A 15073-nucleotide genomic window follows, 5' to 3' on the forward strand; every position below is an offset into this window, starting at 1 on the left:
GTATAAATTCTAACTTTGTATAATATGCAATTAATAATTGTATTAAAATATATACTTTTTACACAATATTTGATATTTGTCTGGTCATGTATGTTGCATGAAGTAGGGCATATTAATAGCCAATCATAATGAGAATCCATATGCCATCAGCGATGATCTGCTTGTGACTGGAAGCTCTCAGTAGACATCAACTGATAGCACTCTTCAATATTTCCATCTCCAGCAAGATGTCTGCCATAGAATTGTCCCTGTCCACAGAACGTGCCCTGACGGACCTGCTATTGCTCACCGCAGAGCACATGGTCACCGTCGAGATTTCAGAGCACTTTGATGTCCTCCGTGAATTGGGGCGTGGAACATATGGACAAGTTGTGCTGGGCAAGCACCGGGGCTCAGGTAAGATATGCGGTTTTAAAATTATGATTATTATGATATTTATTGAGAATGGACTTGGCTTCGAGAAGCAACAGAGCACTTTGCAGAGGCATACACCAATACAGATACATAATGGAGCACTTTACAGAGGTGTACAACATTACAGATGCATAACGTACCGCTTTATACATCGTAACAACGGACAGATATACATCAGGGTAGGATACAGGGGGGTACAGCTGTACCGGGTGGCGGGAGGTAGAGGACCATGCAGCTTCTAACAAGTCGGTGGCACAAGAGGGCCTATGTATTGTGGAGGAGAGACTCCCTGAAGAGGTGGGTCTTGAGTTATTTTCTAAATTTTGGGGGTGAGTCTGATGCTGAAGGGGAGGATGTTCCATCATTTTGGGTTGTAGGCAGATAAGGCTTGTTTCTGGTCCTTTCCTTTTTGCAGTGGCGGATTTCAAATCTGCACCTTGTGAGACAGCCATGATAAAGAGAGACACAGACTCAAGTGGGTTCATTTGAAAACCTTTATTGACTAAAGTTCTGGGTATGGTGTAATGCCTGACTGGCACTAACTCTAAAGGGATAATTCCCTCAACTGATGCCTCTAATGGCCGTCGCTGAGTCCAAAATAAAAGTCACTCTGTGTCTAAACCTATGCTTGCCCTCATTCTATACAAAAATGTGATAGGAAGTCTTTTAAAAACTAAGAAAAAATAGTGGTTCAACAAAATTGGAAACCAGGGTTGTTTTCAGGTGGTCTTCTAACCAGGTGCTGCTGGGTCAATGTCACACAAATAAGTTCAATCCACAGTAAGACCGTCTTCCCAGGTCCCTTCTAGTTATCCCAACAACCTTCAGTATCTTTTAGTCCCTCAGGGTTCCCTTTACCCAGCTTCAGCTTTATCAAGTTTCAAAACACCAAATAGTAACGCAGTTCCTTTTGTAATCTTCCCAGGATTCCCTTCCCCAAGCTTCAATCGTGTTACCACTTCAACAAAAACTAACAAGTCTCTTGACTTGGTGAGGGCTCTTAGGGTTCCTGTCCCCAAGCCCAGGCCCCTTTCAGCTTACAAACACAACATATGATTTCTTGAATTCACAAACCATTCCTTCATGGGGTAGAAACAGAGGGCTTAGAAAATGCCAGGCTCTTCGGATGCTTTCTGCATCCTTTCTCCTTCTGCTTTCCTTTCAGTGCACACCTTCACTTTATTGATTTGCTGTTCTTTCCATGCAGACTTGCACCCTCTTTTTTTCCCGGGCACACGTGCACCTTCATTCGCCTGCCACAGGCACTCTTCTTTTCCTTTCTCGTGCCCCTCTCTCACTACGGGCCACTCGCTGCTTCTTTCCCAATTTCTATCACTTTCAGCTTCGATCAGGCTTTTCCTTGCCTTTCACCCCAATCTGCTTTATGTCTCCTTGCTGCACTTTCAGACTTTTCGCTTTACTTTCACATTTAACTTTCACACTTTTCTTTCTTCCCGAATCTGTCCTCCGATGGGCAGAGGGAGATGAGGTGAGAGTGTAAACATCCCACAAAGGCTGAGGGAGAGTAGGGTAAGGTGTTTTCAGGATTGGGAAGATACCACGTCTGGCCCTCGGGTATCCTCCCAATCCCCTTTGACCCTCCACTCAGGTGATTCTCAATGCTTGTCCACCCCCAGGGTCGGGCTATAAAAGCGATGGCCCTTCCCATGCCACCTGAATGGAGGATCCAAAGGGAGTGGGTGGGAGAATACTGTCACGCTCCTCACAACGTGTCCTTGCTTCTGGTGGTGGGCTGTCCACCGGAGATGCTGAGTTTCCCTGCGAGGTAGCTGGGTGACTTGAGGGGAACTGCTTTATAGATGATGCAGCAAGACTTGAAGGTGATTTGCACATGCAGTGGGAGACAGTGAAGGTCGATGAGGGCCGGTGTTCGTATCTGCACAGACCCTTGATGAGACATGCAGCCATGTATAGGATACTTCTCACTTCTCATAGGATGACGGGAAGCCTTCAAGGAGTGCATTGCCCAAATCCAGGTGGAATAGAAATAGTGCTTGAGCACTGGATCTAAAGCTGTCCGGAGAGAGGAAGGGTTTGACTCATCGCAAGAGGGAGAGTTGATTCAAAGCGCTCTGAGTTTCCTTAGCTATGTGTGTCTTGAAGGAGAGGTTTTTGTCGATGTGGAACCCAATGGACTTGCGCCGGAAGTGAGCTTGGGTGTGAAGCCCTGAGAGTTCATGGTTGATAGCCAGGTCTGGGTGGTCGGTGTTGTCAGTGAGGAGTAGGAATTCTGTCTTGGAGGGGTAGAGCTTCAAGTATTCACTGAACATCCAAGACTGGATCAGCAAGAGGCATGCTTTGAGCCTATGGATGTCCTTGATAGAGTCAGTCATGAGGTATAGCTGTGTGTCGTTGGTGTATTGGTGGGTGTTGTGTGGCAAGCAGGGTTCCAAGTGGCTTTGTGTATAGATTGAATATCACTGGGGAGAGGACGGAACTCTGCTGTACTCAACAGGAACAGGTGAAGGGTAGCAATCTAGAGGAGTCCATCGGAAACAAATTGCTTGCTGATGGTGAGGTAGGACTTGAACCCATATAGGACAAGGCTTGTGATCCCCATGCACCATTGTAAGGTGCCTGAGTTAGGGAGCTGTTGATGATGTCCAGTTAGGGAAGGAGAGCTTCTGTGAGGAGGATCTTGAGGATGGGTGCTGGAGGATGTCTTCTGTATACCATGTGTCTTTCAGGACAGCCAAGGTTTTGACCAGGTCCTCTGTTGACAGTGTCTGGAATGTTGTCCAGGAGGTGGAAATTTCGCAAAGAGGGACGTGAGGTGGGTCTGTGAATGCAGAGCTGGTGTCAATATGCTGGTGAATCTTGCAGATTTTGTCGATGAAGACAATGTGGATGGCAGTGCATTTTTCGATGGAGTGTGGGTTGGCAGGGTTGGGTAAAAGATACAATGCCAGAAACATTCCTGGGGCATTGCATTTTTATGGGTCTATATATTACCACTGTTACTGCTGACACTGATATTGATAACGTCACACTAACAGGCATTTTTTCGTCCTTCACTTCCAACAGATGCGACTGTTGCTCTGAAGCTACTGCCCAAGAATCGCATACTTCGGCAATCCTTCCTGTTGGAGTTCAGCACATCCCTCCTACTCAGTGCCCACCCCAGCATCATAACTACCCTGATTGTTGCATGGCAGACTGTGGACCACTATATCCTCGCTCAGGAGGTGGCACCGGCTGGGAGTCTTCATTCTCTTCTAATACCTGAGGTACGGAAGCAAAAAAGGGACAAACTAGAATATAGGGCACTACTGCTTACATATTGTCACTTATTAAGCATTGCTAATTCCATAGCTTACACTAGAAGAACTTGGGGTTTACCTGATTAATGGCATGGTAATTTGTCTCCATTAGCCATTAAACATGCCAAATGTTTCGGCATATAGCTCTGAGCTCTTTCTTTGGACATAACGGGTGTACCAATAGAGTCTTGATATTGATCTAAAGACCACATTATCCTCGTCCATTGTCTGGAATACACAAGAAGTGAGCAGGCGCTGAGAACACAAATACATATGCAATGCAGTACAATGAATTGCAATTCTGATTGGTTCTAAATAAGGGCTGTATGAACGATTGATTAATGTTGCGTCTTTTGCTTTTTTCTTCTCTAGGTTGGAATTCCAGAAGCTATGGTGAAGCGGTGTGTGCTGCAGGTCACCAGCGCATTAGACTATATGCATGGACTGGGGCTTGTGCACCGGGATATCAAACCGGACAACATCATGCTGATGGACCCAGAGTGCCGCTGCGTCAAGTTGAGTGACTTTGGGCTCACAACTATGGCTGGCACCAGCATCCCTTCCATGAACTGCATCATCCCATACATGGCTCCTGAACTTTGCTGTCTCAGAAAGCCAGAAACGCTGTTCTTGCACCCCAGCCTTGATGTGTGGGCCATGGCTGTTGTCATTGTGACCACATTGACTGGCTTCTTCCCCTGGAAACAGGCTTTGCCATCGGACAGGCATTACAAAGATTTTTACTGGTGGCAGATGAGTGGGTACAGTTCACCTGTTCCCGGTTACTGGCAGAGGTTCACCCCTGAAGCCGTGCAGGGCATCAAAGAAATGTTGAGCTTCCACCCACTGAGAAGGTGCTCCATCAAGAACATTCAGCAGTACCTCGATGTGCCTTGGAAAGCAGAGGACTTTGTGGCAGTGGTCAGTTCAGAAAGTGAGGTGGAGGAGGAAGAGCTGGAACTGCAGGAGCATAGCTCAGAAAGTGAGGCAGAGGAGGAAGAGCTGCTACAGCTGGTGCATAGTTCAGAAGGCGATGTACGGGCGATGGAGGGAGAGGTGGGGGATGAAGAAGAGGTGGTGCAGGAAGAAGATTTGGTGGTGGAAGGAGTGGTTATCCAGCCAGAAGAAGTGGTCGAGCACGAGCGAGCGGACATGGAACTTATCCTTGTGTTCACTGAGGGCATTGAGGACTTTCCCCCGGGGACGTCGTTTAGGTTGGAGGTCAAGAACGGGGAGATAACCGTCACTCTTGGACCCGAGGTGGAAGCCACGTGAGCATCAGTCCATTGTTGGGTGAGTAAAATGATGGGTGCCTCTATGGCTCATAGCTGTGTAAATCGTGGACCCCGTTGCAAAGATTTGTAATTCAGGGGATCCAGAACATGAACTGGTGACAGACTGCAGCATTCTGCCACATGCAGGGATCTCCCAAAGGCTTCCCCACCCTGAACACAATGAAGTAGAGTCCCTCCACAAATTTACGCATAACAGGGCAGATGCTCCTTTGCCCATCCACTGTGCCCTTCCTAAAGCTTGATAACCCATTAAGCAATGCATGAAATTGACAGCTTAACCTCTGGCCTAAATGATGAAATCCCAGTGCTCTCAGTGCGTGCCAGCCGGGTGGTCTAAAAGTCTCTCTGGGGACTTACTCCCAGAATAGCTACTCTGACTTCTACCCTATTCTGGAGAAGTGGGGCAGTAACCAGGAATGGCAGGACTTCTGTTAACATAATACTAAACCCTGCAACTCAAAAGACGGGACAACAACATCTCTGTGTAGACCTGCCCTTCATGCTTCTGGCCATGTATGGTTCTTCTATGGTCTTGCACACTAGTCCCCATCTATTTCATATTGGCTAGCTCCCTTTTTCATAACATATAATTGTGACACATCACCGTCTGCACCAATCAAAATGAAGTTTGGCTCACAAAAATAATATTTAATAATTGAATTTGGTGGCTTCATAGTTTAAGAAAGAGGGTTTGTATGAGCTCTCAGTTGCTGGAACAACATTATTGAATCTCACTGACTCACAATTTGGGTGAACAAAGGATACTTTATCTCAAGAAATCAGAAATCCCACCTCTACAAGCAATTGTATTATTAACTAGTGTTTCCATAGTGAAATCCCGGGAATGCAATGTATTCCATTTTTCCACTTAATAGGTAATTGTTTCTTGGCAGAAGAGAACTGGGTTGGTTTTCCTTTGTTGATTTTGTTTTGTAATTTGTTTATGGTGATAGGATACCAGCTTTCACCAAAGTCATGTAAAGTTAGTTGTGGCAATAGTGGCATTTAAAGACCGACTTTTTAGCTTGGTTTGGAAGGCTTCACTCCACGTCATGCCTAGCTATTGTGATGATGTCAACATGTTTCGATCCTATTTAATAATGTTAGGTGTGTGCAGGTTCTTCAGTGCCTTCACACCACCTCTTATGGGGAATCCTTTGTTTTCTAAAGATTGTCTTCATCTTTTTTTGATAATGCTCCCAACGGCAACTATCGGTGTGAGTAGGGGGTTGTTTTTGTCCCTGGTGGGAATAGAAAACGTGCATATGTATTTTTCAGGCATGCGTTCTTCTGTGGGGGTGTGACTCCATGCTTGGTCTTTTCTCTTATGGTAGACGTCCAAATGCTCACCTGCTTTAATCATGCCATCTGCTCTCCTATAGATCTTCCATCACATATCTGAGATGCTACTCACCCTGTGCTACATCTGAGGCATCACACCAGACGATGGTTGATAACAATGGATTACTGGATCAATGGAGCCATCACTCAGAGCAATAGACTCTTTTTTGCGCTGTAGCTTTTCCTCCAACAGTGAAGGCTTTGTAAAAGAATTGTATCCATTGGCAACATCAGATGATGCATGATCTGAATTCAACTGATTTCAGAATTTACAGAAGACATGGTGAACCCACGTAATGCCTTACCCAGCCGGGGAGCACGCTGGAAGCCGACACCCTTCATGGGTGGCCAGAATCATGGATGTGCAATTTGCAGTATGCCTAGGTGTAGAGTTAGTGACTTCTGGTTTAGGAGAAATGTCACTGTTTTCAACTGTGATCAGAGGGTGGTGCCAGGGTGCCTGGCTTCGATGTCAGAAGAGCGATGTGCAACCTGTGACTATAGACTATTGGAGTACCAGCAGGCAGTTACATCAACTCACTGAATGCAAGCCTAAATATTAGGAGACAGTCCAGCTGTTTCTGGCTGCAATGGTGTGTTGTTATTCAATGCATTTGACTAAGAAATTAAACACATGTGTTTGAAGACTGTCTAAGTGTGCTTTCTTCAGTGTGTCCCAATGAAATAGTACACAGAAGTTGTTGGCAGAAAGTTTGCCCATTTACATGCTACAGCACCCTGGCATGGACCCCAACATTGCTCACAGTCCATGGCACATTCTCATACTCAAACTTGTCAGGTAAAAGGCATTTATACTGCGCCCATTACCACGGTAGTTGTAGCAATACAACATTTATAAAACATGTGTACAGGGGGTGCCAGATCCTCCCTCCTCAACTGATATATAGATAAAATGGTAGGTAGGTCAAATAGTTCACTCTCCTGGCCATAATTGTAGAAATCAGGATTAGATTGCCTTTATTCAAAGTAAAAAGTCACACACTTAGTTTGGGGTAGCACAGGAAATGTAGTGCTTTAATATTACACACTCCAGAAGAGCACAAGGATATATTATGAATATTGTGTTTACAAAATGAGAGTCACTTAAATAAATGAAGAATATAGCTCCCTGATAAGAAGAAAAGCAAAGTGCCAGATATATATGTTTTTTTTAATGGATAGTCAAATGTAAAATGCTTTCCAGTCCTACTCCAGGTGGGGGGAACTATAAACCATGCTAATTGCGAACGTAGCAGCTGCCAATGACTGTTCGCACGGAAGTGTCCTCATAAATGGGCCTAAAATCCCACTGTAAGACGCAAAAGGCGGGTACCCCAATATATTCCTCTGAGTAAATACGGCTGTCATGAGTGTCCCATTCGTGTGCAAAAAAAATAAAACTCCTCAGCTTAATTGGGAACTCCCAAAACGGGGACTGTACAAATAGCTTTTTTCAACTCATCAAAACCTTCCTCCAGCGTCTCAGTCCATTCTATTGTTACCTTGTCCATCTGTGCTTTCTTTAAAGCCTGCAAAGAGGTCTTGTGTATGTCACATACCCAGGCTCTAACATAGTTGCATAGCCCCAAAAACTTTTGCATCTGTTTCACTGTGTTTGGCTTTGTGGTTTTCATAATCTCCTCAGACCTTTCAGGTGTCACCTTCTTTCCTTCATGTGAAATCAAATGCCCTATGTATAGCACCTCTTCTTGGGAATATCGCAATTTCTCCTTGTCTACCATGTATCCCTTGTCTGTTAGAATAGTCATCAACTGAATTGAATCTTGTCTGCACTCATCTTCCGTCATTCTGCAATTTTAAAATGTCATTGACGCACTGTATCACCACGCTCTTCAGATCAATATTGCCTAAATCCATCTCTTAGGACTCTGTGAAAGAACGATGGAGACTCACAGTACCCCTGGGGCAAACGAGTATGTTTTAGACGAGATTGGCAAAATGTAAAGGAAGTCAAGTCTTGTGAATCTTTGTGCAATGGGATCAAGAAAAATGTTTTTTTCGAGATTCCACGGGGATACTGCATAGAATCGTCACCGGGTTCGGAACGAAAGGAAATTCTGCCTCTACAATCTGGTTAATCAGTCTCATATCTTGTATAAATCTCCAAGAAGCTCCCTTCAATTGTTTGATAGGATACACTGCAGTATTACGGGATGATTCAGATGGCACCAGAATCCCTTGTTTCATCAGTGCTGAAATAGTCTGAAATATACCTTCATCAGCCTACCGAGACATGGGGACTACTGTCTGTCTTTATTTTCACCACTGCCGTCCCAATGTGTCTCTCCACCATTGTCTGCTCTATTGTCGATGAGCCGTCAATGTAAAGCACTTGTCCCCCCTCAAGTTGCTTTTCTCTTACTTTTGGAAGATCATCATTCTGCTCCATGTAGGTGTTGTAGCTGTGCATGTAGTCCCCTCCTACATTGGTTCTGCTACAAATGTCACCAGATTTACAGTCCTGCATCTTATTACCTATATGGCTGGATTTGAGAATATTACCTCGTTCCCTGAAGCCCTCTGCGTGGTCAAAGTACTCTTTGGTCATTTGAGTATTGCAAACGTAGCAATTCCATAAATAGGGTGGTACTGCACCTCATTGTACCCCAGTGTATGTGAATCATTAATCAGGTCCTGGCACCTCTGGTCCAACCGCGGACCACACTCACTTTAACACCCTATGCTGCTCCAACCTAAGGGGTTTTACTGCTGCTGGTCGGTGGAGGCTCAACCCAGGAAAAGTACTGCCACTGAAAAAATACTACGACCACCAGTGACCTCCCTCTCCTTCACACTCCACGTGGGACTTTCATTCACTACTCATCTTGGCACTCTTGCAGAGCTGGGACCTCTTCTGCTTTAGTGATAGTGTGGAACCGAGTAGGAGTTTTATTAACTGCTCGTCCTGGCACTTCTGCAGAGCTGGGATCACTGCTGGCTTGGTAGTAGCGTGGGGAAGAGTATGAGGTTTATTCACTGCTCATCCCTGCACTCCTGGAGGGCTGGGATCACTGCTGGCTTGGTAGTAGTGTGGGGAAGAGTAGGGGGTGTATTCACTACTCATCCCTGCACTCCTGGAGAGCTGGGATCACTGCTGGCTTGGTAGTAGTGTGGGGAAGAGTAGGAGGTGTATTCACTACTTATCCCTGCAATCCTGGAGAGCTGGGATCCCTGCTGGCCTGGTAGTAGTGTGGGGCAGAGTGAGACTTTTATTCACTAGTCACCCCTGCACCCGTGGAGAGCTGGGATCACTGCTGGCTTGGTAGTGGTGTGGGGAAGAGTATGAGGTTTATTCACTAGTCACCCCTGCACCCGTGGAGAGCTGGGATCACTGCTGGCTTGGTAGTAGTGTGGGGAAGAGTAGGAGGTTTATTCACCACTCATCTCTGCACTCCTCCGGAGCTGGGGTCACTGCTGCTTTAGTAGTAGTGATGGGCTGTGTAGGAGGTTTATTCACTACTCATCCCTACACTCCTGCAGAGGAGTAATTATTTAGTCAGAGTGCCTTTAGTATCAGTTTCTCTGGTCGAATGCATGGGAATATGTGTCATTAAAAGATGACGTTTCGCTAGAATTTCAGCAGAATGCTATATATGGTTAGCTATGGTTACGAGTTGATATGTTTCTCTGCGGCACTGAGTCATTTCGATTAAGCGTTATTATAAATCCTACACTTTCATGCAAGCTTTTCCCCGGGGCAAATGCGCCTTCGGGTCCGCAGACCCAGTCCTGCGGACATGCAAGTGCTGCCCCCCCCCCCCCCTCTTTCCTCTGATGTTTGAGGAAGGGGACTGTGTGACAGCACAATAAAGCTCTTCTCACGAGATCTCGACTTGTTTTCTTAGCATATAGAAAACCACCCTTCCCCTCTCCCACGTCACCCACCCCATCCCCCTTCAGGTGCGGGGTGCCCTGGCCTGTGAAAGCTCTTCTTCTCCCCGGCGCCCCCCCTTTTCCGGGGGTCTTATCGTTTGCTATTCATGGTGATGGGTTTCCATGCTATTATTGTTGAGCTCATTTGTGCCATTGCCGAAGGGGGCGACCAGATGCCAACAGGTGTTTCGTGAAATGAGTCAGTAAAGGGGGCGTGTCATCTAAGCTAAGGGGTCTTCCAGGCAGGGTATGCGTTGTTTTCTCTGCATTTTAAACACTCCCTGCACCTCTCGCCTTCTGCCCTCCCTGTTCCGACCCTGAGGGGTGTGAAAGCCCCTCTTCTCCCCAGAGCCCGTCTTTCGGGGGGTCTGATCGTTTGCTATTCATGGTGATGAGTTTGGGGGTGGGGTGTGATCTGTGACAGTCTCCAGTAACACACCCTCCTAGATACAGCCGCAATGCACTCCCCCAGATACAGCTGTAATGCACTCTCCCCCAGATACAGCTGCAATGCAACCCCCAGATACAGCTGCAATGCAACCCCCAGATACAGCTGCAATGCAACCCCTAGATACAGATGCAATGCACCCCCTAGATACAGATGCAATGCACCCCCTAGATACAGCTGCAATGCACCCTCCTAGATACAGCTGCAATGTACCCCCTATATACAGCCGCAATGCACTCCCCCAGATACAGTTGTAATGCACCCCCTAGATACAGCTGCAATGCAACCCCTAGATACAGCAGCAATGCACCCCCTAGATACAGCTGCAATGCACCCTCCTAGATACAGCTGCAATGCACCCCCCTATATACAGCCACAATGCACCCCCTATATAAGCCGCAATGCACTCCCCCAGATACAGCTGCAATGCAACCCCTAGATACAGCTGCAATGCACCCCGTAGATACAGCTGCAATGCAACCCCTAGATACAGCTGCAATGCACCCTCCTAGATACAGCTGCAATGCACCCCGTAGATACAGCTGCAATGCACCCCCTAGATACAGCTGCAATGCACCCCGTAGATACAGCTGCAATGCAACCCCTAGATACAGCTGCAATGCACCCCCTAGATGCAGCTGCAATGCACTCTTCTAGATACAGCTGCAATGAACCCTCCTAGATACTGCTGCAATGCAGCCTCCTAGATGCAGCTACAATGCACCCCTAGATACAGCTGCAATGCACCCCCTAGATACAGCTGCAATGCAACCCCTAGAAACAGCTGCAATGCACCCCGTAGATACAGCTGCAATGCAACCCCCAGATACAGCTGCAATGCACCCCCCTAGATACAGCTGCAATGCACCCCCTAGATACAGCTGCAATGCACCCCCCTAGATACCGCTGCAATGCACCCCGTAGATACAGCTGCAATGCAACCCCCAGATACAGCTGCAATGCAACCCCTAGAAACAGCTACAATGCACCCCTGGATACAGCTGCAATGCACCCCCTAGATACAGCTGCAATGCAACCCCTAGAAACAGCTGCAATGCACCCCGTAGATACAGCTGCAATGCACCCTCCTAGATGCAGCTTTTGCTTGAAAGGTGATGTTTTCTTGGTGCCTAGTATTCTACACTCGGGACATGTGCAGCGTCATGTGTGCGTCTGGAATATCTGTATGGAAAATGATTTCCAGGAGTGTTGCGCGCCTGCAAACACTCCCGGTCCCATTGCAGGGGTGCAAGGCTGCTGCAGTGTACCCAGGAGGACGTGTGCCCAGGACATGGGTATATCTGGGCCGGGCAATGGGTGCTTGGGAACATGTTACATGTAGCGAATATCTGAAGAAAGTCACGATGTCACGATATCGGTACCCAGCTGATATATCATGATGCGATGTTTTTGTTTTTAAAGGTTATAGAAAGTCTGTATCTTGAAAAGCAATAATACATAAATAAATAATAAATGGCCGTGTGGTGTCTTCTAGGGAGAGCTGTGTCAAATCGAGGCCATTGGCTGTTCAGGGAGGGACACCCCCTTGCTTTTCAGTGTCTGGGTACGGAAACGTGTGATATTCGTTTTACTCCGTTTTTTAACGCCATAAACAAGACGCGCAATTCGCCCAATGATATTTTGAAGTGGCGCTGTCTGGATTTTGGAGATGGCATTTTCGGAATTATAAACCATTTTGAGGAATTACCCGCGTAGAGCGCGAGAGCTGCCCGCGGACCCGGGTTCCGTGAATTGTTTGGGGGAAGGCACTGTGTGGTCTTTAAAGGTAGAAACAAAATAGGGGTCCCAAAAGCAAAGGGTTCTTCTTGGCGGTACAGAGTGAGCTTTTCTTTGCATGTAATCCCCTCCCCCCTGTCGCTGTTCAGCCCTCGAGGGGGTGTGAAAGCCCCTCTTCTCCCCGGCACCCCGCTTTCCGGGGGTCTGATCGTTTGCTAGTCATGGCGATGGATTTCAGGGCGGGGGTGTGATCTGTGTCAGTCACCAGTGACACACCTGCGAGGGGAATCAAGAACAGCCCCTCTTTACACTAACGGCGCAGAGAGTGGCATGGAGGGGGGGGGGGTAGGGGGCGGGGGGAAATGTGTGTAATGAGGGGGACTTCATGCGGACACTTCATCAGGGAATCAAGAGCTTAAGCTCTTTCACTTTCCGCCAGACTTGCCCTGGGTGGCGTCGTCCACGTGCACCAGCCAGACACCACCACCGTGTGCACACTATACACAAGGGTGAAAAGAAAAGAAGGGTACCTGGGGCAATGGTTTGCTTTAGTATAAACGGGCCACCGTGTAAGGAGCATACTGGTGAAACAAAGGGCCTACAGCAGTGTTCACACGTGGTAGAAACACGGCAAAGCACAGGTGCCCGCATGCACACACGGGCCCGCGGCGCCAACAGAGGGTGAGCACAGGGTCCAAACAGAGCGCTCACAGCCATGGCAATAGAGCGGCAGAAGCAGGAGGGTCCGCCTGGCAAAAGCACACGAAACAGGGCAAACACTGGGGCTGGGCTTCGATGGTACAAATCAGGCAAGTGGGCCCACTCCTGGAAGCCGGGCATCAGGGCGCTGGGGCGAATTACAGGGTATTTTCTGACACAGGGCCCGGCGGTGCAATTCCACTGGGAGCAACGTGGCAAGGTGGCATAGTGTCTATGAGTCCGGGCAGAGCTTGGGGCTCCATTCCTATATTATTTCAGTAGCTTGACGCGGCGCTATCGCCAGCGATCGCCGACTTCTGGGCGCTTTTCTGTAAAGTAAACCCGTACTCCCAATACACCGGATGCGCCCATGTCTGGCCTTATGTAACCCCTATTTTCCTGGTCTTCGAGTTGTTTCATTTGCAATGTTGCTCATTTCTGCATCGCTTCCTCTTTGAAGATGACCCCCCGCACCCCCCCCCCCCTCAGGAGGGAGATGCCCGCACACCGATGATGGAGGGTAAACGCAGGTGCCCTTTCCCATCTCCTGGCGAGCCGCTCCCTCCCCAATCCCCGCCCCTCACGGGGTAAACTAAGGGGGCTTGCATTGGTATAAACGGACTACAGCGTAAGGGGCATCCATGGTAACAAAACAAAAAAAGTAAAACGGGGCCTACACCCCAGTGTTCACACGGGGTAGAAACGCGGGCAAAGGACAGGGGCCGGCGACACGAACAGGGCCTAAAGCACGGGGTCCAAACAGAGCGCTCACAGCCATGGCACTAAGGAGGGCAAGAGCAGGGGGCTCCCCCTGGGCAAAGCTCACGAAACCGGGCAAACACCAAAAGCACCGACAGCTCTGGTGAGGCTGGGATTCGATGGTAGAAATCAGCAACCAGGGCATCAGGGCGCTCCATTGCGGGCGGTATTGGTATTTTCTGACACAGGGCCCGCGGTGCAATTCCACTGGGAGCAACGTGGCAAGGTGGCATAGAGTCTATGAGTCCGGGCAGAGCTTGGGGCTCCATTCCTTAATTATTTCAATAGCTTGACGCGGCGCTATCGCCAGCGATCGCCGACTTCTGGGCGCTTTTTTGTAAAGTAAACCCGTACTCCCAATACACCGGATGCGCCCATGGCTGGCCTTATGTACCCCCTATTTTCCTGGTCTTGGAGTTGTTTCGTTTGGAATGTTGCTCATTTCTGCATCGCTTCCTCTTTGAAGATGCCCCTCCACCCCCCAGGAGGGAGATGCCCGCACACCGATGATGGAGGGTAAACGCACGGTGCCCTTTCCCATCTCCTGGCGAGCCGCCCCCTCCCAAATCCCCGCCCTCACCTGTGCTGCCCACCCAGAGCCCTGCCATAGGCATCCTGGGCTGTGATTGGCTGAGCGCACAGGTGCCCAACCAGGGCGCCTCTTTGGAGAGGGGGCCGGCGGGCTCCTTGTCTTCTGGACCCAGGTACAAATGAAACCCTATTCTGGCTCCCACAGGTGAGAGAGACCCCGCTCAGAGAGGACACCCAAGCCTGCGCACCCCCAGACAGACATCCGAGGGCCACCGACCACCCAAGGAAAGCCCGACCCGGGGACCCAGGGCCACAGGGCCAGGAGTGTCCGAAGCCGGAACCCGAGGTAGCAGCACCGGCCTTGAGGTAGGGAGAAGCCGCCCGCTAAATATAACGTAATGGCAGATCCTAAATGCATCATAATATGAACTCTTCACGCCCCCCAAACCCCGCCAAAAGTGAGAAGCTTTTTTTTTTTTAAAGTTGGTTTTGTTAAGTTTGTTTGATAAGTGCGCTGTTACTCGCCCTCGTGCCCCTGCGACAGCCCGTTTCCAAGGCGCCTCGCGCACAAGGAGCTCAACACCCGGAGTTACGAGGTTGGGAATATATGTGTCAGGCTATCGCGCGCAATTTACACGCGTATAAGTGCAGTGACTCCTATGTGGCTTTATAGC

General features: G+C 48.5%; 1 protein-coding gene across 1 annotated transcript; it reads left to right on the forward strand.

The window, feature by feature from the left end:
• The first annotated feature begins 227 nt into the window (after positions 1 to 227).
• LOC138453133 (serine/threonine-protein kinase SBK1-like) lies at positions 228 to 4970 on the forward strand. Its single transcript, XM_069605734.1, has 3 exons — positions 228 to 396; positions 3460 to 3662; positions 4068 to 4970. The coding sequence occupies exons 1-3, from the start codon at positions 228 to 230 to the stop codon at positions 4968 to 4970; spliced, it is 1275 nt and encodes a 424-aa protein (XP_069461835.1).
• Positions 4971 to 15073: the final 10103 nt, after the last annotated feature.

Source organism: Ambystoma mexicanum, chromosome 1p, assembly GCF_040938575.1.
Source record: "Ambystoma mexicanum isolate Mex_15411 chromosome 1p, UKY_AmexF1_1, whole genome shotgun sequence".
In the NCBI taxonomy this organism is placed as follows: domain Eukaryota; kingdom Metazoa; phylum Chordata; class Amphibia; order Caudata; family Ambystomatidae; genus Ambystoma; species Ambystoma mexicanum.

Excerpts from the sequence above, each read along its gene's own strand:
- LOC138453133 (XM_069605734.1), top strand. The coding sequence starts at position 228 with ATGTCTGCCATAGAATTGTCCCTGTCCACAGAACGTGCCCTGACGGAC. Across the intron at positions 397-3,459 it reads GGGCAAGCACCGGGGCTCAG|ATGCGACTGTTGCTCTGAAG; the intron begins GTAAGATATGCG and ends CACTTCCAACAG. Across the intron at positions 3,663-4,067 it reads ATTCTCTTCTAATACCTGAG|GTTGGAATTCCAGAAGCTAT; the intron begins GTACGGAAGCAA and ends TTTCTTCTCTAG.